This window comes from Stegodyphus dumicola, chromosome 9 (genome assembly GCF_044657685.1).
Source record: "Stegodyphus dumicola isolate Sdum_Otavi_A_Nest chromosome 9, ASM4465768v1".
NCBI lineage: Eukaryota > Metazoa > Arthropoda > Arachnida > Araneae > Eresidae > Stegodyphus > Stegodyphus dumicola.
The window spans coordinates 105,054,758-105,082,454 of NC_140776.1; the positions used below are offsets into that span (position 1 = coordinate 105,054,758).

At 32.4% G+C, this 27,697-nt stretch overlaps 1 protein-coding gene across 1 annotated transcript; it reads left to right on the top strand.

Annotated features, from left to right (window-relative positions):
- Positions 1 to 5,980: 5,980 nt before the first annotated feature.
- On the top strand, positions 5,981 to 23,839 carry LOC118203563 (beta-1,3-galactosyltransferase 1-like). The gene is made up of 2 exons (XM_035375846.2): positions 5,981 to 6,519; positions 15,943 to 23,839. The coding sequence occupies exons 1-2, from the start codon at positions 6,469 to 6,471 to the stop codon at positions 16,873 to 16,875; spliced, it is 984 nt and encodes a 327-aa protein (XP_035231737.1). The 5' UTR covers positions 5,981 to 6,468; the 3' UTR covers positions 16,876 to 23,839.
- The last annotated feature ends 3,858 nt before the right edge of the window (positions 23,840 to 27,697 follow it).

A 27,697-nucleotide genomic window follows, 5' to 3' on the forward strand; every position in this document is an offset into this window, starting at 1 on the left:
CGGACGTCATAGAGCCTCTATGTGTGTCTGTGTGTGTCTATATATATAAAAAGGCGAGAGTACTGGGCGAGATCATTTCTTTTCCATTGGGAGCCATGTCGCTATTAGACGTTTTTCCAACTCAACGGATTTCAAACGGGGAGGATTTGAAGACGCTAAAGCAAATCTCCAACTTGAAAATTTTTTTGGCGTGTCATTGTGCGACATTTATTCCGCATTTACCACCTCATCAAGCGATCGTTTCTTTCAACCAAGATGTCGAATCCTCCAACCTGCTCGTTCAGAATATATACAGAAATTTATTCGAATCGCAACAAACGAAAGAGGAATCTCCCTTCTCTTGGAATCGGATGGATCGAGCTTTGAGACGGCCCATTCAAACAGACCGGTGATATACGGATCCGCGCACGAGTTTTCGGTGGAAGAATATTTTTCTCACGAAACGATATTTTACGTTTGGAGTGAGAACGACGGCTGAGGACGAAGTTCATATTGTTCAGACCACAGCCGCTCCTCTCGCCTATTACGAATCATCGTCCCCCAATCTGAAGGAAAGAAGTTTTAAAGTCAGCGACAGGATGAAATATAAGAAATATATTCTAAGACCTTTTCAAAACTATGTCGTTCCCCCGAAAACGCAATATCTCATCGTCACAACCCAGAAGAGTCTCTTTCTCGTCGATCGGTGCTCGTACTCGCTTTGGAAACAATTGAAAGAGGAGATTTCTTTCCAATCGCCGATGGTGTTTCAAGAAAAAGAAGAAAACCCCCCGCCACCTTTACCCATCCCTTCCTTAGATGATAAGAGGAGCTGGACCAAACCGTTATTTCCCGAAACAAAATCGACCCGGCAACGGAATGAAATTAAAGTCATCACAATTGAAGATGAGGAGGAAGAAAAAAATTACCTCTTAAAAAACGGTCGACTTACCGGAACCTACCTGGCGTGCAAGATCCGCTTCAGAATCCAGAAGCTTCTTCTTCTTCTTCCCCGACTTGTTTAAACAGGCAACCTCTTTCGGACTCCTCACAGACAGAACCTCTTCCAGTATCCTCTTCTTCTTCTTCTTCTCTAACCTGTCCCGACATCGTAGAGGTAGAATGTCAGACGGGTCCACAAGCTTCAAAAAGTCCCGACATCGTAGAGGTAGAATGTCAGCCGGGTCCAGAAGTTCCAACGGGTCCAGAAATCATGGAGGCAGAATCACAGCCGGCTTCACAAGTTCCAACGGGTCCAGAAATCGTAGAGGTAGAATTTCAGCCGGGTTCACAAGTTCCAACGGGTCCAGAAATCATGGAGGTAGAATCGCAGCCGGGTCCAGACATCCTAGATCCCTCCACTCATCCCAAAGAGACTCCAAGTGTTTCAAGACAGCCTTGTGAGGATCCAGCCCTTCCCGTATGGCATGATTATATGGACTTACAAAATTTGATGCAACAGGAAGGAGAAGAAAATAATCATACGGATGGGTGGGTCAAAGACTGTTTAGATCATTTAACCTCGAATGAAATTGAACTGTTATGGAATTGCATTTCTGAAATCACATCGGAAATGGGATAAAAACCAAAACAAAAAAAAAACTTTTTTAATGACAAATTGGAGGAGGGTCATGATGTCAATTAAAAAAAATATTATATAGAGTCCAATCTTGGTGGTTCACTTCAGTTTTCCAGCATGAGGTGATCCACGTTTCCCGAAATATGGATCCCAGATTGTGTAGAGCCTTCACTTCAGTTCTTTTTTTTCTACCAAGAGGAGAGGGTCCCCAAAGGGCTACCCATGTCCAAAGAGAGAAAGTGTAGAGCATTCATTTCAGTTTTTTTTTCAAGTTTAGGGTAGGGAAGTCTCAAAATGACACCCCCCATTTTCAAAGAGAAATGGTGTAGAGCGTTCATTTCTGTTTTTTTCAAAGTTAGGGAGTTTTCAAATGACTACCCATTTCAGAGAGAGAGAGAGAGAAGGTGTAGAGCGTTCATTTCAGTTTTCCAAGGTTAGGATGGTGGTGTAGAATCCTCCAAAATGGCTACTCATCTCAAAGAGAGAGAGAAAGCGTAGAGCGTCCATTTCAGTTTTCCAACATTAGAAGGTTCCAAAATACCTTCTGAATTCAAAGAGAGATCGTGTAGAGCGTTCATTTCCAGTTCTCCAAGATCAGAAGAAGAGGGTCCGCTTTTCCCAAAATGGCTTTCCGCATTCAGAGACAGCGAAGTGCAGACTTCATTTTTCTCCCTCCCCAAGAATAGAGGGTCCCAAAATGGCTTCCCATTTCAAAGAGAGAGGGAGAGGCGTTCATTTCCATTCTCCAAGATAGGGTCGTCTGCTTTTTCCCAAAATGGCTTCCCAATTCAAAGAGAGAGAGAGAAAGGGTGTGTAGAGCGGTCATGTTCATTCTCCAAGATAGGGTCGTCAGCTTTTTCTCAAAATGGCATCTCCCCATTCAAAAAGAGATCGTAACTAATTTTTTCCAGTTTTTTCCAAGATGGGGGAGGGGAGAAGAAAACCTAGGATGGAATAACACGACACACAGAGAGAAAGAGAAAAAAAACGCCATCTTGTCATTTTCTGATAGGGTACCGGTGTTCGAATACTTTTGTGACCGACTGTACGTAGATATCATCAGCGTAAATAAAAAACTTGGTGCTCCTATCATTCAGTTTACAAAGATCCAACATAAAGCAATTGTAGAGGAAAGGCGATAAAATGGCTCCTTGTGGAAGGCCCTTAGACATGAGCTTTTCTGTTCATAAGATAGATCTCCACTTTACAGAAATAGTACGATTAGTAATAAAATTGTAGATCCAACGCACCAGGGTAGTGTTCATACCCATCTTTTCAAGCCTTTCAATCAAAATCTCATGTTGCACATTATCGTAAGCTCCTTTGATATCTAAGCAAATTAAGTAATTTTCCAAATTCTTGTTTCTGGCTGACCAGACAGAATCATAAATATCTCTAAGACAGTCAGTTACGCAAATGCCTTTTCTAAAGCCATAAATATTTGAGGGAAAATTTTTTTCTGTGTCAGCCCACCACTCTAGGCGGCGCAGGATTATTTTTTCAAGGGTTTTCCCAATGACAGACGTTAAAGAAATTGGCCTGTAATTTGCAATCTGTTTCCCGTTTTTATTCGGTTTTAAAATCGGAACAACCCAGGAAGTTTTCCAGATTGTAGGAATATTACTTGATTGCAAACTTTCATTATACATCTCAAGAAGGGCTTTCTGCGTATATTTGGCGGCGACCCTCACACTTTTGTAAGTAATTCCATCAGGACCCGGGGAGGAGTTTTTCTTACTCTTTAGTGCGTTCATTAATTCTTTGGCGGAAATTGGCTCAATATTAGCCAAAGGAAGGTCGATAGGAACCGACTGGTTAGTATTGTCATTGGCGCTGTAATATTCTACGAAAATATCCGCCTGGGCAGCCTTGTCTAATACATCTGCGTTTGAGTGAGTGATCACGAAATTAGCTTCCAAGGGAGAGACCAATAGATATTTTTTAAGGTTTTTTACATTTCTATAGACTTGCTTGCAAGAATAAGCTTCATAGGAAATCTTTGCCCAGTATTTCCGTTTTGCTTTTATTAGCTCTCTTTTGTATTTAGCGTTTGCACCCTTATACTCCACCCAGTCGCTAGGATTAAGTGATCTTAGTGCCCTTCTTTTCAACTTATCTCTAAGATGTTTGAATTTGGCGCACTCCAAACTGAACCATGGGTTTTTTGGCTCGACCTTGTAGGTGATTTCTCTGGAGTGTGTCTTGGTGGTACTGTTAATTACAGTGGTATAAGCGTTAACTTTATCCTCCATATTACCAGCGTGGCTCACAGGCAAACGTGACAGAGATATACTGGCATCTCGCCAATTTGTATAGCTTTTAGTTTTCCCCGGTCTCTTCTTAAAACTTTGATTAAACTTAAGATACACAGGGAAATGATCACTTTGACCCGTATCATCAAGTCTCTGGAACAACAGCTTGGACGCGATATTGACATTTGCCATGCAAAGGTCGAGGATTCCTCCTTCTTGGCCACGATAAATATGAGTAGGTTTCTTATTATTTAGAATGATCATATTAGAGTCAATTAGCCGATTCATGAACTTTTGACCGCTGGGCGATGTAATTCTATCTCCAAAATTTCTATGGCGAGCGTTAAAATCACCAACCAAAATCGTAAAAGGATCCTTAAAGGAATCCAAGACCATTGAGTCTTCTGGTTTAAAGCTTCCAGAAGGCCTATAGCAATTTACTATAGTAAATGATTTACCGTAAGCTTGCACTTTTATACTTAGAACTTCCATGTCAGATTTAATTCCAGTATCTGGAAGTTTGGAAGCAGGTAAATTTTTTAACACAAAAATGGCAAGGCCACCGCCTTTACTAGGGAAAATTCTTTCTTTTAAAAAACTGTTATATCCAGAGAGGAAAGGAACCCTAGGGTTCCGACTCCAGGTTTCATGGAGACACAACTGAGGGTTTTAACCAAGAAACAAAAGAAGACAAGAAACTCAAATTCGCCTCAAAGCTTCGACAATTCCAACTTAAGATAAAGCACATGAAATTAGAAAGTATCATCATCAATTTGAGGAATTTCCTCTTCTTGAAGCGTGTCTGGCCCATTATTCCAAGATATCAGAGGAGTGACCTCCTGAATAGTGTTCAAATTTAGATGTTCTTTTTGAAGATTTTCATATGCAAGGCAGGTCTTTTCAAGATCCTCCTTGTATTTTTGGATTTGTTTTAGGGAGTTTTCATACAGGCTTCTAAGTTTTGTATTTTCTGTTTTAAGTTTGTTATTAACTTCCTTAAGATTTAAATTATCTACATAAAGAGAATCAATTTTCCTTTCGAGATTTTCTAATCTTGCGACTATCTTACTTAAGACATTTTCCCCTGGTTTCTCCGATACCACGTCTTTAGTATATTTATTTGTATTGGTGTTAGAATAGTTTTGTTCTTCCTCTTTCTGGATAACTTCTGCCCAGGAACAATAACTGGAATTCTGGATAAGTTTTTTTCGATGAAGGTTCACGCTTTTGTCCGTTCGCTTCCCCTTTTTTGATATTTATTTTTGGGCAAGATTTGTCTAGAGCATTATGCTCACCTCCGCATCTAAAACAACTGGTGTTGTTTTTACATGGATTGTTGCAGTCATTTTTACCATAGTTCGCACATCTTGCTTTGCTTTTGCAGAATTTCGACTTGTGGCCTATATTACAGCACTTGTAGCATATTATGGTATTTTCAATATATTTACTTACCGCAAAATTTATTCGACCTATTTTGATATCAGGCCGATAACAGGAACCAAGTTCCTTAATCAGAATTATTGGTATCTTTTCTTCCGACCTTGCTTTGTAAATCTTATTATACACGAGAATTTTATCTCATTTTATTCCAGGCCAGCTGCTATATCTTCTAAACTAAGTTGTGTGTTCACATTTTTAACTATATGTTTAGTTGTATACGTGTCTTCAATTATAGTGGCCTTTACTCCTACACCTTCCAAGGATTTTACTTTATAGACGTTTTCTATTGTTTTGATTCTTTTCGTGGAAATTATGATTTTTTTCTCTCTCGTGATGTATATATTATCTTCTTTCTTAGTAATTTCATTTAAAATTGAACCTTTTTTAAGCAACTTACCTATCGGGATACCAGATTCAATTGCCTTCAGGACAATTTTGACCTCTTTTGTACCATTTTTAAGAGCTACTTTGACCTTGTCAATACTCTCTCGTGATGTATATATTATCTTCTTTCTTAGTAATTTCATTTAAAATTGAACCTTTTTTAAGCAACTTACCTATCGGGATACCAGATTCAATTGCCTTCAGGACAATTTTGACCTCTTTTGTACCATTTTTAAGAGCTACTTTGACCTTGTCAATAGGGGTTATGTCTGCACTATAAACGTTCCCATTTGTTTTCCTCTCTTTGTTGCTGCCACTGTCCATATCACTATCTGTTTTCCGCTTGAGTTCGTTAGGCATAATCCCTAACGATTCTTCTGGAAACAGATTACATTCGAAATACTGGAAAACCTGTAGAAAATATAAATAAATAAACTTATCGCATAACGAAAAACTATTCCTTATCAAGAGCACTCACTACCACACTCCCTAGTTTCAGTTATTCTTCAAGTTCCGTATTATTAAATACCTGGATTTGTGCTTTTCGTTGTCGTTGTCAAATGATAAATATTTGAAACCGAATTTTAAAGCTGTGTAAGCAGTTGTGACCATTGTAAACTGAAGAGAAAATGATGTGAACTGTCGGAAGCGAAGTCAGTCGTCTTGTACTGTGATTCCCGGTGTGTGGTGTTGTTTTTGTGTGAGTTGGAACGGTGATTTAATGTAACATGGCATTGATTACAAATGCATTTACTTTTTTCTGTAGTTTAATATCTAAAGTCAGGATTCATTCTATATGAAATGTGTGTAATATTATAATTTGATGTTGCCCTCATGCAGCAAGATATATTTAAAAACCAAGATGCCAGGATGCGAAAACCCAAGGTAAATAATACTTATTTTTTTGCATACTATATTATTATTTGAGAATGAACTTTAGTGCCCGTTTTGAATAAATGTTATTGTCTAAGATACTTACCTTCATATATATACATATAATAGTAAAACATAATTTCGAGTTAAATCTTGTTCGTTGGAATTCATTATTTTAGAAAATATAAAATAATTGTTGTAAATAAGTTAAATCATCAAGAAGGTTCTTCTATTAACTTATTAATTAATTTCTCCTAATAACTTATTTCACTTTATAAACTGCCATTTTATTTTAATTGCACACTTTCCGAATTTCATATTCGAAAATTAGTGTTATTGCAAGAACTGAAAAGGTTATGTTTGGAGAAAACTATTACTTTTCAAAAATGAGAATTTTTGTGAATAAGCTATGAAATTCATCGGAAATTAACCATTAAGTAAACATTTTTAACCAAATAACTTTATTTGTTTATTTTTAACTTTTAAATGGCAGATATAATAGAGCAAACAACTTTGAATATTTTATATTTTCATTCCTAAATTGAAGATTTTTAATATTTTGAACTATGACTATATTTCAAAAGAGTGACATCACTTTGCGTATCAAAGTGTTTAGTTTTTTGTGTAATCATATTCATTTTCTGGTAACTGAAGAACCAAAAAGAAATTGACTTCCTTCATTCCTAATATATTTTTTTCAGGAGGGAAAAAAGTGTGTTATAGAGTGAAAAGTTACTTTCATAAAATGCTACGAATATTATTGATTACCAAAGTATGTTTGTTCTTATATCTGTATGTAAAATATTTTATACATCTTTTTTATAATGAAAATCAAAATAAGATCAAATAAGTGGTGATTTAATTTCAGAACTATGTAATTAAAATTTTTTAAATGTACATTATTTCTGTATGTAGTAGTTTTTTTTTTTTTTTTTTGCTTATGTTTTATTAATATAGCTTTACATCTTAAACAAAGATATGTGGGATGCAATGGGAAATAAATAATGGGATAATAATAATAATGATAAATTATAGGTTTCCCCATAAAGAACTTTCTTTTTATAAATTGGTTTCGGGGAAATTGCAGAATCACCCACTGCTTGGCGCATTTTTAAGGTTTCCACAAACTCGGTATCCGTATGCACATCGACCAATTAAAAAAAATCAGAGAATTGCACAAACTCGGCATTGCTCACCCCCTTGAATGACCATGTACACATCGATCTATTTTCACTTAAAAGGTCAAAGGAGATTGATAAAAATTGACAAAAATCCAATTCTTGGTTGATCTTTACATTATGGTAACTTGGCGTTTTTTTGGCGAAAATTTGGCGACCAACTCTCCTACAGCAACCCTATATTTTTTTTCCCGCCGCCATTTTGTCTTCACGAAGTAAAGACATGTTTCTTTTCTTTTTATCTACTGAACACTTCTTCCAACAATCTACTAGCCAAATTACACTTATGCTAGAAATTTTATCTAACAAAACTGCTTAATCATGACAAATATTCACTGCAAAATTGGGAAAAAGTGCACAATACCATACTCCTTACGCGTTTTTCAAAATAACACATACACATAAACCATGTACACGCCGACTTATTTTTACTTAAAAAAAATCCCAGAATTGCACAAAAATGGCATTGCGCACACTCTTCACTATATCCATGTACACTGCTTTTTTCTCATAAATTAGAAAAATTTCATGAAAATGCATGAACATTTTGTGAATCTTTAAATCCGGTAAAAAGAAAATATATGAAATTACCTTATCGCGAAAAAGTATATACCCTTTCCAAGGACGAACATTTCCACGTATAAAATAAATAAAATATCCAAGAACTTTTACCTCTAAATTATCTATTATATTATAAATGTCAGCAACGAATTTATACGCAAACATTAAAAATAGTTACAAATACTTAGTGTCAAATATTTAAATTATTTCCATAAACGTTTACTTCAACTGAAACGTATACCAAATTCCTACAAACATAAAATTCACAAAATAACTATCATTTAATTAAAATATCACTAAACCATGTACACATCGACTTATTTTTACTTAAAAAAATATCCCAGAATTGCACAAAAATGGCATTGCACACACTCTTCACTATATCCATGTACACTGCTTTTTTGTCATAAATTAGAAAAATTTCACGAAAATGCATGAACATTTTGTGAATCTTTAAATCCGGTAAAAAGAAAATATATGAAATTACCTTATCGCGAAAAAGTATATACCCTTTCCAAGGATGAACATTTCCACGTATAAAATAAATAAAATATCCAAGAACTTTTACCTCTAAATTATCTATTATATTATAAATGTCAGCAACGAATTTATACGCAAACATTAAAAATAGTTACAAATACTTATTGTCAAATATTTAAATTATTTCCATAAATGTTTACTTCAACTGAAACGTATACCAAATTCCTACAAACATAAAATTCACAAAATAACTATCATTTAATTAAAATATTACTAAACCATGTACACGTTGACTTATTTTTACTTAAAAAAACATTCCAGAATTGCACAAAAATGGCATTGCGTACACTCTTCACTATATCCATGTACACTGCTTTTTTCTCATAAATTAGAAAAATTTCACGAAAATGCATGAAAATACTCAACGTATTCTACTCAAACGTATTCCAAAATACTACAAACATATAACTCACAAAATCACGATCATTAAATTAAAATATAATTAAATTAAAAACACTACTTAAAATATAAATAAGCACATACATTAAATTAATAAAAATTAGATTACAATCCTAATTACTTTAAACTAAATCATTGCTAATAACAATTTTCCAATAATACCACATTAATTTATTTACTCCTTACATTTAGAACAATGCATAAAAATAATATCCTCAAATGATTAAAAATACTAACTTACCTAATCTTCATTAAGTGGCTGCAGTACTACTGCTAATTTCTAAATCCGAAATCCAGTAGTCAACTGGAAGTCTATTCACCAAGTAATAAGAAATTAATAAAATTTCACCTATACTCAAACTATTTTCAGCAAACCACGTACCCTTCCTTACACACCGTTTCACAAAATGTCCATTTTCACCAGATTTCTTGCACCGCTATTTAAACTTAACTGTAATATCCTTCCTTTCACACAATCTCAACTTATTATTATTATCAGATTAAAAATTTAGAATTCACTTTACATAGCGCCATGCAATCCGAAAATTAATCAACACTATTTCACACAACGCACAATGAAGCTTAATACAAAATAATTTTTCCAAACTAACCCCCTTTTCCGATTAAAGAACTGTAATTCATCCATTAATGTCACATGACATATCTAATGATCTCTCATTTCCCTCACACAAAATAATGCGTAATCGAAACAGTACTTCTCACATTATTACCAAAGTCCTAGGTAGTAACCTTTATCGCCTCCAAAATGTCGCCAAACTACCTGTTACCATATTCCAAAGATCAGCCGTTCTTTATTTCATAAATTACAGTTTCATATTTTTATAATTTCTGCATGCCATCTTACCAGATTTAAACTAAAGATCTATAATCCGGAATCGCCGAAGTCCCGACGAGTCCGGATAAACAACTTTTGAGTGTACAACCCTTCAGTAACAGACAATGCTATTAAGTTATCAGAGTAACCGAATTTCTTTTGATTCAGCGTTAATATGCCCCTTGTTTCTTCGCGATTCTTTTTTGATGCCAAGATCAGTGCTAAGAAGTCATAATTTCGAGATGGCCGCTTCACAAAACCAAAATAAGAAGTCAAAGAATTGCACAAACTCTGTGTCCATGTACACATCGATCTGTTTTCACTTAAAAAACATCCCAGAATTGCACAAACTAGGCATTGCGCACTGCCTTAAATTTGTCCATGTACACATCAATCTTTTTTCATTTAAAAAAATCAGGAAGCTAAAACAAAGTTCTATCATGGTAACCATAAATGAGGTTTCATCGCCAAAATTAAAAAAAAAAAAAAAAAAAAAAAAAAAAATGTTGCTAATCAAAGGGGCTTCCAATTCTGCAGTAGAGCCTAATTTTAGAACAAAAATAAAAGTCCAAATTTTTCTTCTCGTCTTCCATTTTAACTTACTGAGGTTCAATACCGTGAGGTTCAGAATACCGTGAGTTCAAGTAATTCTTGGTAAATAATTGTTCTGATCTATTAGTGTTTTATTGCTCATGTTTACTGATCATATCATATCCATTAATATACACTTTGTTTGATCCCACAACTTAAAAAATAATCCACTGTTTGCTGTCCTGTAGAACGCAGGTCCCAAATTTTAATCGCCCCCCTAAAATGCAGGAAATTAAAATACAAATATATCAATCACAGTTAATTTACATCTTTGTTCATATAAACTATAGGTGGCTCATGGATAATCAATTGGAGTTACATCAAATACCGAATGATTGACACCAAATTGCACTGCTTTGCAACAGTTTTACAGTCAATAGGATGATTTGTAAGTACAGTTCAAACTCAAAATTCCGGACATCCATTATCTAGAATGATCTAATATCCGGATCTCAAAACCACCACCAATGTTTTTTCTAGTAGCCTTTACACATGTGCGTTTGATTCCCCACCTCCCTCTGCGCATAATAAAACATCTAGAGAGTCCCTATTCTTAATTTCACTAACACTAAATAAAATACCTTGTTATTGAAGAAACAATAATTTTAGCATAAATTTGTACGATCAGTAATTTGGCTTCATTGCTACGTATCTGCTTGGCATACATCTCAAACCGAAACATTCCACATAGATAAATTGTTGATCCTGACACCAAACCTGGCGAATCATTATTTAGTATACTTTCCTTTCATCACCGCATGTTTATCAAAACATGAAAACTTGAGTAATGACTCGTATAGCAATACCTAAACAATTTTTTTTTATGTTAGTAATTGAATAATAAAGGAGTATGGTAACCTTTTATGTTAACATTACGCTTGGCAATAGTTATAGATTTAAATTAAATGCGCTAAAAAGTATTGAAGAGGAAAAATTTACCGAAAATTTCTTTCCATATGGTAAAAATAGATTTTGTTGATGATACTCATAGACCCAAATATTACATTTAGGGCTATTTGAATTAAGAATAGCTGACTAGTTATTCACATAAACCCAGAACCAGCGTCAGGGCTCGTATGGTTGCACCGAGTCGCAGAATTTAAGACCCATAAAGATTGCATCAGGCGTTAAGATATCTAGTGCCGGCCCACAAAAAGGCTTTTAAGTATATGTGAGAATTTATTTATTCAGAACTTTAAGTAATAAAGAAGAGTTTTAGAATATGTATTGTTGAAATTAAGGGTAAAAAAACCTGATAAATATAATTAAAAGATTATTCCCCTTTCATTTTATAATAACTCGGTTACAAGTTTTAAGTAATATTTTTTAAAAAATCCTTTTTTTATTCCCTTTCAGAAATATTCAGAGAAAGTTAAGTACTGTTTAATGTATTTCACTTTTAAAATAAAAGGTGCTATAATTTGAAATGGACTGAATAGAGCATTAATTATAAATTGACGTAGATTTTTCGATTTAAAAGATGCCTCAGAAGCTAAAAAATCATGTCATATTTGAGAAAGTATTTTGGGAAGAATCTCTATAAATAAAGCATATTTTGAACATTAATAATACATTAAACTTTGATCTGAATTTTTGTAATCCTTAACCGAATAAAATCGAATTACCTTAAAATTTTTTTCTAATGTAATTAAAGAAAACTTGTGAAAATATTTCATTCAAATTAAACCGTTCTGTGAAAAGTATAGCATTTAATTCCGTTCAAAATGAAATGTTATTTAAAAATATATTCTTTTCATATACTTAGGACTGTGGAATATTGTAGAAAAAAGAAAATATATGCATTTATATGTATATTTATGACGCAATTACAAAATATTTAAATGCGATCGTGTCAAAACCCATTGAACTTGAGTAAATGACCCAATGTTTTGGTCACCACGAAGGGATCACCAGTGCTTCAAAGCAGTTTATGAGGAAAACTGGTTAGGGCCACTCCATTTTACTTCCTGCTTCCATGAGAGAAACATATGTTTGGGTATCCATTTTTTGTATGCTTCTTTTCCCATGGAAAATGCTCTACTCAAAAGTAATTACATCAATCTATAGTCTTTTGGGCTAATCCCAGTTCTTCACAGAATTCCATCAGCATTTTTTTTTTGTTTGTTTTTTTGTGTCTAACCAAAAAAAAAAAAAATAAAAATAAATAAATAATAATAAATAAATAAAAAATAAATAAATAAATAAAGTGGATAGCTGTCATAAATGAAATATGGCTGATTTAAATTACTTCGTGCCCTATATTCTTACACTTTGCTTGCAATTTTCAAATTGCATTTCTATCAAATTTGCTGCTTTAAGAAGTAGTATAACTTCATAGAATGTGAGGTTTTTGCATTCTGTATTACTGGTCAAAATGTCATATTTTTAAAGAAGTGCACTGCTTCTTTTTTTCCATCGAACATATCCACAATTCAAACACCTCAGTCCTGTTGCAGTTAGCTATAACAAAAATTGTGACACTCACTCAGTTGAAAAAGAAATATTAATGAAAAAATTGACTGTTGCTTCTTAGCGGCCCAAACCTACATGGATCACCAAATAAATACTTTTAGGAGATAATTTTTTGTGGCTTTTCATTGGGAGCCGAGTAATCAGAAAGCATCAAACATACTTTAAAACAGAATGATTAATAGTTTGCTTATATACTCTTAATCTGATATCTTTAAAACCTGAAAAATTGACAACAGTACCCTCTCCAACATTTTAACTCCAGACCTTCCAGTTGCTAGCTAGATATGCTTGTCAGTTACACCACATAGGCTCATGATAAGAAGAGAAAAAAATGCCTTATGTACTTTTTAAAAAGGCAACTGAGGAGATGGGGGAGTCGCTAAATCCTGGTCATAACAAATTATCATCCACCACAACATTTTTGGTTCAAGTACCACTTGTAAAGCAATTTTGAATTTTTAGAACCTGGAAACAGGAAGAATGTGCGATGCCCTTGCAGGAATTGGAATTCCAAATCATCTGATTGCTAGCCAGATTTTAATTATGCTTTCCCATGCATTCCAATTATGTTACAGAAGCACATCTCAAGAAAAAAGAAAATACAGTCAAAAGTCGTTAATCCGGACTCGTCGGGACTTTGGCGATTCCGGATTATAGATCATCAGTTTAAATCTCTTAAGATGGCATGCAGAAATTCTAAAATTAAAAATATGAAGCCAAAATTTATGAAATAAAGAACAATTATGATCTAAATGGTATCAAAATTTACAAAAAAAGCTTAATATTTATTTGTTTACTTTATTAAACATTTATTTCAATGTAAGTTGTTTAAGTTGCTTCATTTTATGTGATAATACTTTCTCTTTAATTCTATAAACAGACATAATTTCCTGTTCAGTTACAAAGTTCCGCTGTTCAAGTCCCGTAATTGCTGTGCCGAGAATACCGACTAACTTGTCAATCGAAATTTTTTCGTTTTCACTAACCTCTCTGTCATCTTCTTCATGTCTTTATCCATTTTTTGCAGCAATTCCACTTTTTGTTTGATGGACATCGAAACATACTTTCGTTTCGTAGATCCTTTGGGAGCTCCAGCATCGGAAATTCTATTTGGCATAATCGAAAGTTCAAGTTTACTTTTATAAAATTGCTCTTACAGTCTGGAAAAAATAATAAGCCGGATCCAATTCGAAGATTAAGGAACAACACAATCATCAACGTTAACTAAAATAGATAATTAGATAATTTTAGCTTATACCGTCCGCTATACATAAAATGCGCATGCGAAAACGTATTCTGCGCTTGTGCACACGCATATGCACAGTCGTAAAGGTCTTACAAACATGCGTAAACGCCTATGCGCATGTGTCAACACAGCACATGTGTCAACGCGGCGCATGCATAGAAAGCTTTTAGCTTTGAGGTCTGGATTATAGATCATTCTGGATTATAGGTGTCCAAATTAACGACTTTTGACTGTGTCATGCAAATTTTCATAGGAGTCTGTGGAAAATAGGTTTTTAATAACTTATTGCTTAATTTATTTTTGGAATTTAGCGAATTATTTTAATGAGCGAGTCGATATTTTTATTACATTATATGCAATATAACAGGTTGAGAAAGCTTACTGTTGTGCATAAAAGCAGTTTCTAACTACCGAGACATCATTTGCATCTCTGCTGTCATCTCATGCATTTTCTTCTACTTTTTGTATTTCCCTGGAAATTTTGCTGTATTTTGATGGTTTGCAATAGTTATGTTTTTCATTGCTCTACAATAAGCAATCCTTTTAACCCAAAGGGACATTAGTCTTGAAGCGGATTTTGTGTTGAATCAATATACAAAAATTATAAATCATTTTCAATTTTTTTTATTTTATTTATTTTTCAAGACAAGGTCTTATTCATTACAGGGATGATTGTAGTCCAGATATAGCCAGAATTCATGGAATGCAAACTCATTATCTTTCTCAAATTTAATTTCAGAACCTATATATCATTCAGATATAAAAATTACATTGTTTAAAGCTCAGTGAAAGATCAAACTTTGTGTGTGAGTACCCTGAATTTGCTCAAATGGAAAATTTATCATATACAGAAAAGCTATTTTTGCTATTTGTGTAGTACAAAAACAAATTTATGTTGTGAAGTTTTGGCTGAAATATTCAGGCTAAAAGAAAAACAGAAATACCCAATATTAATAAAATTAAATCTGTTTTAACCTGCACAAAGCTTTTGTTGAGTTCGTTTATTTATGTGGCTGATATTATAACAGAATGTGGACACCATTGAACATGATAGCTTAGATGCTATGCAGACTGTGAAATATTATTTATTTTCATTATGCTACAAACTTGTGCAGCTTTTTGGTCACAATATCCTTCCGAAGATTCTTCTGGTAAAGTTATTAAGGATAATTTGTTGAATAACTGTTGGACAGCTTACAACATTTTTTTACATTCAGTGAGCCATTCTCCTTATCTCAAACAGTTATTAGGATAAATATTTAAAGGATTAAGTGAAAAGCCAATGTCTTGCAATTATACTAAACTTTCAACTGTTAGCAATGAAAACTGTAAATGCAACCATTTCAAAAACAATCTCCCATCCCTTGCAAAATTGAATTTTTATGCTCAGCTTATGAAATTGTTTGAAAGTACATGTGTATGCATTTCACATTAATATTCTGAATTATTCAAAATTATGTAGGATGTTTTTATCCTACAGAAGTTTTGGGGATTTTTGAAATGGGATTACTATCATTTCTGTTATTAGGAGTTGACTGTATGTATATTTGTTTTTATGAAATCACATTTGTTTTTGCCGTATTTATTAAGTTATATTTTTATTAATTTCTTAGATCATCTGCATGGTGATCAGCTTGTTTGTGATATGGGGTTTGCTGTACGTGCCATTGAAGCCAGGATCTCATCTTCCTCTGCCAGAGAACCTCTCTTGGATGATGTCTCAGCGTGACCTTAACAAATATATCCTTCCAAATAACGATACTAGTATACTTTTGCCAAAATTACAGTGCAGTGGTAGCATCTTTCTTGTTGTGGTAGTTTGTTCTGCAGTTCCTAATTTTGAAGCCAGGCGGGCCATTCGCAATACTTGGGTACAGGATGCCAGGAAACTCCACAGTGTTCAGGTTTTCTTCCTTTTGGGCAAATCCAGGAATCAGACTGTTAATGTTGCTGTTGCCAATGAGAGCAGCAAGTATGGTGATATCATCCAGCAAGACTTTATCGACACATACAATAATTTAACTTTAAAATCTGTGATGTTACTGAAATGGACAAATCAGAACTGTACAAATGCTAAATATGTGATGAAAACAGATGACGATATGTTCGTCAATCTTCCAAATTTATTCCGGCTCCTGAAAGCAAAGGGGCACAAGGGTTTGTTACTTGGTTGCTTAATCAAAGGTGCTGTTCCAGTCAAAGATTGGAATTCCAAGTGGTTCGTCCCTGAAGTGGTATTTCCAGGACGTGTCTACCCTCCTTACCTCTCAGGTACTGGGTATGTTATGTCCCGAGATGCCGCTGACCTTCTTTATCGAACTGCTCTCAGCACTCCCTTTTTTTACCTAGAGGATATTTTTGTAACTGGTATTTGTGGAAATAGAGTTGGTCTAAAACCTATAAATAATGATGGCTTCAAATTTTACAAACGGAAGAATGACATGTGTGTTTTCAGGGCACTCATTACAGCCCACAAAATGACTCCAAAGGAGCTGGTACAAGTATGGAAAAATATTCGCAATCCGTCCGTCAAATGCAAGTCCTGAATGGGGTAAAAAATAGGACTAGGGGGGGTCTAATTTTGTGATGTTTTAGTTAAAGAAGCTTTGGTGTCTGCCATCCCGAATACTTTTGGATAAAAAGTGTTCAATAAACTCTGTCCAAGAAGAATTTTATAGTACACTTTCCATCATTTGAATAATTTTTTTTAATAGCTAAAGGCAGTTTTTTTATGTGCCCCACTGAAATTATGGATTTCAGCAAAGTGCCATTTTCATAAACTTTCATTCTCTGACTATTTGCCCTTTATGTTATTGATAATTATATATTGTTTGGTTCTAAGTCTGAAGCTTGAAGTTATGCCATTCTGCAAATCGGTAAGAATAAGTTTTGTTCCAAATCAATATTGTTTTAAAATCTGAATCATTCATTCTTAACCAATTTCTATTCTTAATGTAAAGTTTCAGTAAAATGTTTTGGTAATTTCGAAGTTGATAAAATATATGATAATACAGTGACTAAAATTCCATCCATTATATTTTTTGCATTCTAAAGATGAATAGTCTTGGAATATTTAATTTTCAGGTATATTATGGTTGAGGGCTGAACTCCTTACCATAGGTTGATATAGTAAAAAAAAAAAAAAAGTGTTTGTTAATGTTTGATCGTTTCTTTAAAATTTAATATTCTTTGATTTTTGGTGTTATGATTTAAAACATTTATCCTATTTTTAGATATCATACAGAATTTTTACTTGGAAATTGATATATGTATGTCATAAATTGAAATTTTTATTATTAGTGTTAAAAGGTGATATTTACCATTTTTATTTGAGTGTATGTATTTACTACAGTCAAAAGTCGTTAATTCGGACACCCATAATTCGGAATGATCTATAATCCGGACATCAAAACTAAAAACTTTCTGCGCATGCGCCACGTTGACACATGCGCAGAGGCGTTCACGCGTGCGCGTAAGACCTTTTACGACTGCGCATATGAGTGTGCGCAAGTGCAGAATACGTTTTCGCGTGCGCATTTTATGTATAATGGACGTATAAGCTAAAATTATCTAATTATCTATTTCAGTTAATGTTGATGATTGCGTTGTTCCTTAATTTTCGAATTGCATCCGGCTTATTATTTTTTGCAGATTGTAAGAGCAATTTTATAAAAGTAAGCTTAAACTTTCGATTATATCAAATAGAATTTCCGATATATATTTGTTAATATGTAAAGGATCTAAAGCGAAAGTATGTTTTGAAATCCGAAATCTGTTTATCAATTTCACGCTGCTCGGCGGCGGGCGCCTAATGAATTGGAAGTTGTTTTGTCAGCACTATCCTTATCTTCAGCGCAGATGTTTTTATTTTATTTGGCTTATAATTCCTTACCAAATGTAGTATTTCATCTCGATATGCTCCGTCTTTGATATGATTTAAAACAAGTTCCTCGTCATTATAATTCGCTTCCGATAGCGAAGAAAAGTGACAGAGGTTATTGAAAACAAAAAAATTTCGATTGACAAATTAGTCGGTGTTCTTGACACAGCAATTTTAGGACTTGAACGGCGGAACTTTGTAACTGAACAAGAAATTATGTCTGTTTAATAGAATTAAAGAGAAAGTATTATCACATGAAACGAAGCAAAACTTAAACAACTTACATTGAAAGAAATGTTTAAAGTAAACAAATAAATATTAAGCTTTTTCTTTTTGCAAATTTTGATACCCTTTAGATCATAATTGTTCTTTATTTCATAAATTACGGTTTCATATTTTTAATTTTAGAATTTCTGCATGCCATCTTACGAGATTTAAACTGATGATCTATAATCCGGAAAAATCGATAATCCGGAATCGCCGAAGTCCCGACGAGTCCGGATTAACGACTTTTGACTGTATTTAAAAAACTATTCTGTTGCAAGAATGGATATTTCATATTAAGTTGTAATAGCTAACATGGCATCTGAAAGATACACAAAATAAAATAAAATATTAACAACTTAAAAGAATTTTTATTTATTTAGAGAGTTCATCATTGGCAAGTCACATCACCTAATCATTGACCTTTTCAATCAAGATATATGATTAAATTCCTATGGAAATTCTCTCATTTTCTGAAATACTGTTTATAAGAGATTGACAGTAGTTTCTGAAATGGCAGCATCTCTCTTTGTGTTTATAAATTGCCTTCTAAACTCAGAAATGCCACATTTCCATTTTATGTGGACTAAGGGTCATATTAAATTAAATTTCAAAAATATAAAATAAACTGTTTGCATTAAGAAAGACAATAGATGACTAAATATTTAAGCTTGCAATAGTAAAATCCTATTTATTCACGATGCATAAAATCAGTGTGTAGTATGATATTTTCAAAAATTTCATGTTTATTTTTTAGTTTATTCATTCAAATTACATGTTCTCTCAGATGTCATGTGTTTCAAATAGTGAAGGTTATTAGCTAAAGGTTAGTTAATCTGCTTACTATTATTGCAACAATTTTGTTTACAGAATAGTGAGAAATTATCTTGTGGGAAGTGTCAAAATTGTCTCTTTGACAAATTTGTTAAGCTTTTGATTTGAGGGAAATCCTGATCTTCTGATTTCAATCTCATTTCATTTATCAGCATTCAGTACAGAGTATCATAATGATTCTAGGTTAAAGGATGAAATAGTATTAGATATTGTTTTGTGGGGTCTTGCATATTAGTGCAACCATTGTGATGCAGTTTGTAAATTTTACAGAAGAATAATGACTTATAACTGTAAAAAAATATTTGTTACTTGTAAACAATAATTGCAGAATATTTTGCATTTTAAGTAGGTATTTATCCTCTGAAAAATAATCAAACAAATGTGCTTTTTTTCTGATGGAAATTCTGTAATGATCATTTAAAGAAGAGAGAGAAAGCACTCGCTGCCTTTAGTGATTTTGTGGCAAAATGCCATATTTCTACAGAAAAATTTTTTCCCAGTTTTATCCAGTGCAGACAAATAATATAAGTACATATTTTAAAATTAAGACAAAACACATTATGATGTATCCATAAAAACTATTGGAATTTGGAATACAACAAAAAGAAAGCAAACAAAAATGGCTATGATGGTTGTTAGAACTTACGAATAGTCCTGCATACGGTTGCCTGAAGAATTGCTATGTGCGTGGTTACTAGAATTTGGCACATTCCGAAACTTTGGTTATTTCTATTAAGCTGTTTGTAATAATACGCAAGCATACCATTTTTTGTGTCAAAATTGATTAAAATTGTGAAATGTCTTCCTCTTACGTACTATATTACTATTTTTCTATTGTAAAGCACATTTTATAATAGATTTAAAAAAGTGAATTTTTCGGTAACTACTTTTCCAATTTAAAAAATCTGTATTCAAATGTTTTTCAAGCTGCTATCGAATCTTTCAAAGTATCCAATACAAGTATCCAGAGATGCCAACTATTTGAAACTGTCTATAATTTTCAATTTTAAGGTAAAATTGTAATGTTTTAAATATTTACTTGAAACAGATTAGAAAAATTAAAAAGATTTTAGAAATTTAAAAAAAAAAAAAAAAAACTTTTTCATTGCCATACTGTCCACACAGATTGTGTGGAGTTAGGAGAGACTGCATTAAATTTGGTCATGTAAAGGTAGAAAATCTTAGATAAAAAAGTGTTCTATATTTTTCTCAGGCTTGTGATACAATGGATTGGATTGGTCTTGATCAGTCACTACCATTTTTGAATGGTTATAGTTATGATTAAATTGATCATGTGAATCAAAATTTAGTTGTACAATGAAGCCTGCACTGTTGATGAAGGAAATGTAAAATATGTAATGCAGAGAAATTAATTGCTAATACAGAGGTGCCTCTCATAATGAATGCATGTGTGAAGCAAAAAACATCAGTTTAGTTCTAGTTTATTTAAGTTCCTTCAATGTTTTGAAGTGTGTGCCACTGTATAAACAGATCCGCTGCCAAGTTAGTATAGTGGTTAGTGACACTGTCTGCCATACCCTTGAGCTACTCAGTTACTCAGGTTCAAATCCTGGAGAAGGAATGGATATTTTTTAGTATGTGTGTAGCAAGAAGCATTCAAAACACATGGCTAGCCAAAAGTCCTCCCAAGAAATCTTAGTAGGAGAAGGAAGAGGAATGGGAGTTTCTTGAACCATGTCTGGTGTGTTCTTCCTCAAAATTTAGGCAGAAGGCTTAACAGTTAGCTAGGTTCAGCAAGACATCAATCACTTGTGGTACTATACATATGCTGGCATAGCCTGGTCCTGTATGACCAGGTTCATAACTTTGAAAATATTTCCTTACTTGCTGTTGTGTAGAAGGCAGGTATAAAATTACAATTCTGTTTTCTAAATGAAAGAGAAAAACACAGAAATAGCAGTTAACTTGTATCCTCCTTTATAAAAGAGGACCTGGCTTGTTGAGTTCAGGTTGAGGTTCAGGCTTACACAGCATCCAAAAGAAGATATTATGAGTGACATCATAACATGATATCACGCCAATCCATTATTGGCATTAAATTGCACTGATGGATGGCAGTTTCTCTTTGTCAGAAACAGTCAACAGCAAAATACATAAGTATCAAATTAGTAAATTCCTAGCATCTTTGAATTATTTTATGAAGTTTTAGGATTTTAAAAACATATTTATAAATGGATTAAAATTAATCAATGGGAAATCTTGTCGTGCATAATGCACACCACCACCCTTGATAGGATTGCGTTTATTACATGAGCCCCCAAACAGCACCATTATCTTCTGTGAGTACTTAATTTTATTTACTTATTCATGCAGCAGCATGAGAGGTATACCAGACTCTAAATTTACACTGATCACTTTCATTTCTGTAAAAGTGTTTTAGTGGGGAATCTCAATCCTTAACAGATCATGTGCAGTCGCATCTCATTCCTAAAAATCACTGATCAAGTAAGAAACTTTTTTTTTTTTTTTTTTTTTGAATAAGCCTTATGGGACTTAATCTCTTAATTTTAGACCAAAATGCAGCATGACTAATTTACTAATTCTGAAATCATTGCTAAATTACCAGTTTTTTAGAATTGGTAATTTACTAATGGATGTTAGAAATTGTGTTCCTTTTTACAAAGAAAGATGGCTGTATGTGCAAAAGAAATTAAAGCACTACATAAAACTTGTTGTTAGTGTCTTCTAAAATAATGGTTGAAAAGTGTGTTAAAAATAATTTTTGTCTTAAAACATTAGTCGTGTAATGTACAGTAAAAGTTTAACTGGAAAGCTCAGGAATGCTGAATTCCAGATACATAAAAATTTTGGACTTAATGGTATAAAAACAGAATTCATGTTACAAAAGCTAAATCAGTAGAAAAAAGTTCTCTGAAATTATTACTATTATTTATTTACTTTAAATCCAACGGTGAGCACTTGCCTATTTAGTAATGCCACTGCTAAGGCCAAAAATGGTGGGAATTTTATTGTGGAGGCACCTAACAGGTGGCCACCATTGCCTCCTGTAAAAGAATGGACTGCTGTAGGCTTCCCTAACCACTATACCATCTGGGCAACTAAGGCCAGAAGAGTTAATCTTGAGGCACCTAATAGGCAGCCACTGTTACATATTATGAAGAGACAGACAATTTACATCCATGCGTTCTCCTGGATTCAAAACTGGGACCTTCAGTATGGCAGCTAGAGTCACTAAACACTTTTCTGTCTGGGCAGTACTCTAAAATTATGAAAAACAATAATTTTTAATTAATAATAATTTTAATAATTTTACTTGTTAGCAAATTGAATTTCAGAAGCATACATTTAAAATCATATAAGATTTTGGGGAAAATGCATTTCAGTAATAAAAGTTGACTTATATCGTAAACCTTAAACATGAAGTAAAACATCTGATCTCATACCAAAGACCTGCCAAACATGAAAGTTGGCAGTGATGCCACCAGTCATTCCAGCAAAAGTTTAAATGAACAGATTGTTCATTGTTCAGTTAGATAATAAAGAGATACAAATCATAGATATAATGTAAAAAAAAATCACTTATCATAATTTTTCATGTTACATTGCCATTGTTCATATGTTTTCAGCATTGTATAGCATGACCTTTTTAATGCCCAAATCTTGTATCTCTGAAAGTATTTCATTTCATGCAGTCCCAAATATTAATCTTTTTTTTTAATGCAAAAGAAAATGAAATTTATATTCTTATTTACAAAAATTAAACTGGCTTATCAAGAACTAATTGACTTCATAACCAAACTGAGTTTATATTAAATCACACTTGTAATGTGTGTTGTCCATTATTGGTGCTAAATCATACTGTTTGCCATACAATATGTATGTATTACTATAATTACAAGCCCTGTAATGGCATTACAGATCTCTTGTTTACTAAATTCTTTCTAAAATTCTAAAGTATTTTGGCTAATTAAATGTCAGTTAGTTGGGCTTTTTTAGTGTACTTTTAGTAAAGAATTTTCCATAGCATAAACTTATTAATAAATTTTGTTTTATTACTTGTTATCTCTAATAGTTGGCATCTACATTTACAATCCTGAAAGATCTGATGTCAGAAAGGGATTTGCAAAAATAATAATCTAAGCTTCTAATTGATTCATTCTGAAATTTTAAAATGAAGTGTTATATATACTAAATTTAAATCTTAATTAAAGATTATTTTAGGATTCCGTATCATGAACTTATGATAGTAAAACTGTTAAGTATTTAAAATCCAAATTTGGTAAAGGAACTAGGTTCATCTTCATTCACTTAGTTTTAATTAAATAATTCTCCTACATGAATCCACTTGTAAATGTATTTAAGATTTCGGTGTTTCAAAATGAAAAATATATAAATGTAGATATATGTATTTGTGTATGACATGAAAATTTGCCAAGCGAAGTTGCATTTGAGATTCGTATAATTGTTATTGGGTGAATTGGTGATGTGCACAATGGACTAAGTTTTGCAAACAACAAAATTTTAATAAAAGAGCTTGTTGACTACAAATCTCTCAGGTGTATATTTATTTAAATAAATTAAGAAATTTGAAATATTACTGTGTAAAATATTAATTTTAAGATTGTTGTTGAAAATACAGTTGACCCTGGAAAAATGCAGATTTTAATTGCACATGCTTGTTTATATGAAGATTTTTCTTTGTTGTAAATTTTTATACTTCAGTTTGTAAGAAATATCGGACATTTTTTAAAGAAAATGTTGAATTGATTGATGTGTGTGTGTGTATATATATATATAATTAAAGAAAAGAGAACAAACTAAAAAAGACCTTTGTGGTCAAGAACCTTGCACATTGAGCTGCAAAATTTAGAAAAAAAGTTAAAAGAAAATTCTTAGTGCTTACGCTAAAAAGTATCTAAGATACTGTGGTTCCGGTGACAAATTTTAACATAAGTAAAATAAAATACTGCAAGATTGTTTTTATAATTACTTCTTCTGTCACATATAGAATTATTGATAAATGCAACTGTAAGTTATGTTGTAGCACAATTGCAAAGCCTTCAATCAAAATCAATTTTTCCTGACGTCTATCATTCGTTTTGACATATCTTTCATTTTGTACATTAACCTAATTCTTATGAAATACAACTTTTTATAATTTCATCCGCTTATCAAAATCAATTGTCTTGTTTTATTTAGATACCAACGCATTGTAAAAGTAAGATGTAGAAAAGAGAATTTTCGAACAAAGATCGAGTTGCGATTTTCCAGTTCTTGATACATCAAAAGAAAAACGAAAAGTGGCACAAAGGTGAATTACATTAGCTGCAAAACGATTTAAGTGCAATAGAATAAGCATATCAAGAATTTGGATAAGTGCTTCCAAAAATAATTGTGAAGGTGATTCTTATGCTAATGTTAATTCTTTGAAAAACAAAACTGGACATAAATGCAAAAATTATGGAGAAAAACTGGAAAAGCGTAGACTTATTCATGTTAGCAGAAGAAGCACCATAGATGCGGTAAACATAACCCTTGATATTTCTCCTGGATAATACATCTGCTGAATAATACATTTCTATCACTTCAACAAGCTATGCTGGAAGCAGTGAAGAATAATGGCCCCAATAATTTTAAACTCATGCATATAGGAAAAGCAAAGCTTTACAGCCAAGGTAAAAAGCCTACAAATTTTAAATAAAGTAATGATATTATTGAAAAATCCAGAAACTGTCTGAACAGTAATAGTAAAAATTGGGAACAATATTTTTTTATTTATTGTTTAATTTAATCTAATTTTTTTATAATAAATGTTGCATTTTTAATTAATTTTCTTTTGCTACTATTATTATGGGACAGAGGAAGTGTACTAACATGTATAATTTCTGCAATACTCAAGGAACTGAGAGACAGATGACATAATAGAGGGACTAATAATATAATTGAGGACAGTTAAAGTCAGATAATCTAGTTTCCAGTCGTTTGCCACACTCAGTAATTTGAATGCATATAGAAGTGCCATTTTTCATGCTTGTAGCTGCCAACTTTCATGGTTCAATTGGGACACATCCAGTTTTTCAACATGTCTCATTGTAAATCTTCAGATCTCCCATTTTTTAATTTTTGAGCTTTTACTAAGGAAAATGCTTCTTCCCAGTAACTAAAATGTTTTGAATTAATGAAACTTAAATTGTGTAAATTTATTCCCCATTCCTAATGATGTTCAACATAATTTTTCTTATTAAATTATAATTATACTAAGCCTTTCTAATTAAATTTTATTTGATCTCTATTGAATCTATTGCAATTTTTAATTAATTAACATTTGCATTTATTTTTTTTACGTCAGTTTAGGATATATTACTGAGTTAATATACTGATATTAATTATTAATTTTTTTAAAAGTACTTTGATAAATAAAAGCATTGCTTGCTTATGCAGGAATTTTTCAGTATAAAAGTGTTAGAAAATTACAAAATGAAGTTAACCAAAGAACATAAATTTGAAATATCTACTCAAGCATTAATACAATCTAAATCGTATTGTAAATACTTCAGTAACTGTAACTATGCCTTATAAAGTAAATTTAAACTTATTTTGAGTTCTTTTGAAATGATATCGCAGTATCAGAAACTCCCAGTTTTTCATATTTTGAAGTTAGCAGCTATGTTATGTAATTTGGCATTTTTTTTAGTATAGCATTGTTATGCAGCAGAATTGTTTTAATGAAAGCGAAATATTAATAGCCCATTAATTATTCTAAACTGCTGAAATCAGTCCAGAGTGAAACAGTTTTCTAGTCTCAACTTTATGATGAAAAAATATGCCAAATGTATTTGTAAAACTGAGAACTGCAAAGCATTGGAGATGTAATAAAATTAGATTTTCTCCTTCATGATGTTTTGATGAAAAGGCTGACTTTTGAACTTCAAAATATCTTCCTGCAACATCAGTATATTAAATTCCAAAACAAATTGATTAAGAATAATAAGTTATGCATATGTATTATTCATAGTTTATCTTCTAGTATGCTTTTGGTCTTTAAGTGTATTTGTAGAATTACTCTATGTAGAACTTTGTTAAAATTTTATATACCTAAAATAGCTTAAATTGTGTTTTTTAACTTTTTTTGGCCATCATGTATTATCTTGATAACTTGTGTTATTTGGAAATTTAACTATTTGGCATACTCGAGTTCCTAAAATTATTTTGTTATTGAACTTTTACCATACTATTAATGTATTTTCCCTTTTATTATTTTCTTTAAAATTTTTAATTTTAGTAAGTTATTTTTTACATCAAAATACAGCATTCATTATGTATAAGCATACAAAATGCATGTTAATTGACCTTTATATTATTAGTGAGATTTATGATAAATACAGATTAATGCATCTCTAATGAAACTTCCTATGAGAATGTGTATTCCAACAATGTGGGATGTTGCAGTCTCTAATTTTTGCATTAATTCAAGGGTCAACTTGAATAGATTTAAACTGGTATGCTGTTTTGTATCTACCATATTTGACGACATATAAGACGCACCCTTATTTAGAAGGCCACTCAAAAGGAAAAAAAAAAAGTTTTAATAGTCCGCGCGAAAGCGCGGTACCACAATAACTTAAAATGTGGTTTCTTTCAGTTCTCACGTTTCGTAAAAGCCAAATAAACAATCATTGAATGCAATTACCAACCATATTTTTATTGAGGAAAATTAACAAACGGCAAGCTATTTTGAACATGATATGTAAATTTCAATAATGAATAAATGAATGAACGGCTAGCAATCAAACATAATACAAAATCAATCAGAAACAACAAAAAACACAGATTCAAGGAAAATGTTGCCTATGATGAAATTAGACTTTAATCACTTTCAAAACCATAAAAATCCTTTTTACTATCATCATCATCAAAAACGAGAATATCGTACTACTGTTACACTACTTAATACACTACTGTTTCCGTCATCACCTTAGTAGTACAGTCAAAAGTCGTTAATCCGGACTTGTCGGGACTTCGGCGATTCCGGATTATCGATTTTTCCGGATTATAGATCATCAATTTAAATCTGGTAAGATAACATGCAGAAATTACAAAATTAAAAATATGAAACCGTAATTTATGAAATAAAGAACAATTATGATCTTAAAGGGTATCAAAATTTACAAAAAGAAAAAGATTAATATTTATTTGTTTACTTTATTAAACATTTCCTTCAATGTAAGTTGCTTCGTTTCATGTGATAATACTTTCTCTTTAATTCTATTAAACAGACATAATTTCTTGTTTAGTTACAAAGTTCCGCTGTTCAAGTCCTATAATTGCTGTGTTGAGAATACCAAATTTGTCAATCGAAATGTTTTCGTTTTCAATAACCTCTGGGTCACTTTCTTCACTATCGGAAG

Coding starts and splice junctions, on each gene's coding strand:
- LOC118203563 (XM_035375846.2), top strand. CDS start 6,469: ATGCAGCAAGATATATTTAAAAACCAAGATGCCAGGATGCGAAAACCC. Junction 6,520..15,942: donor CCAGGATGCGAAAACCCAAG/GTAAATAATACT, acceptor TTAATTTCTTAG/ATCATCTGCATGGTGATCAG.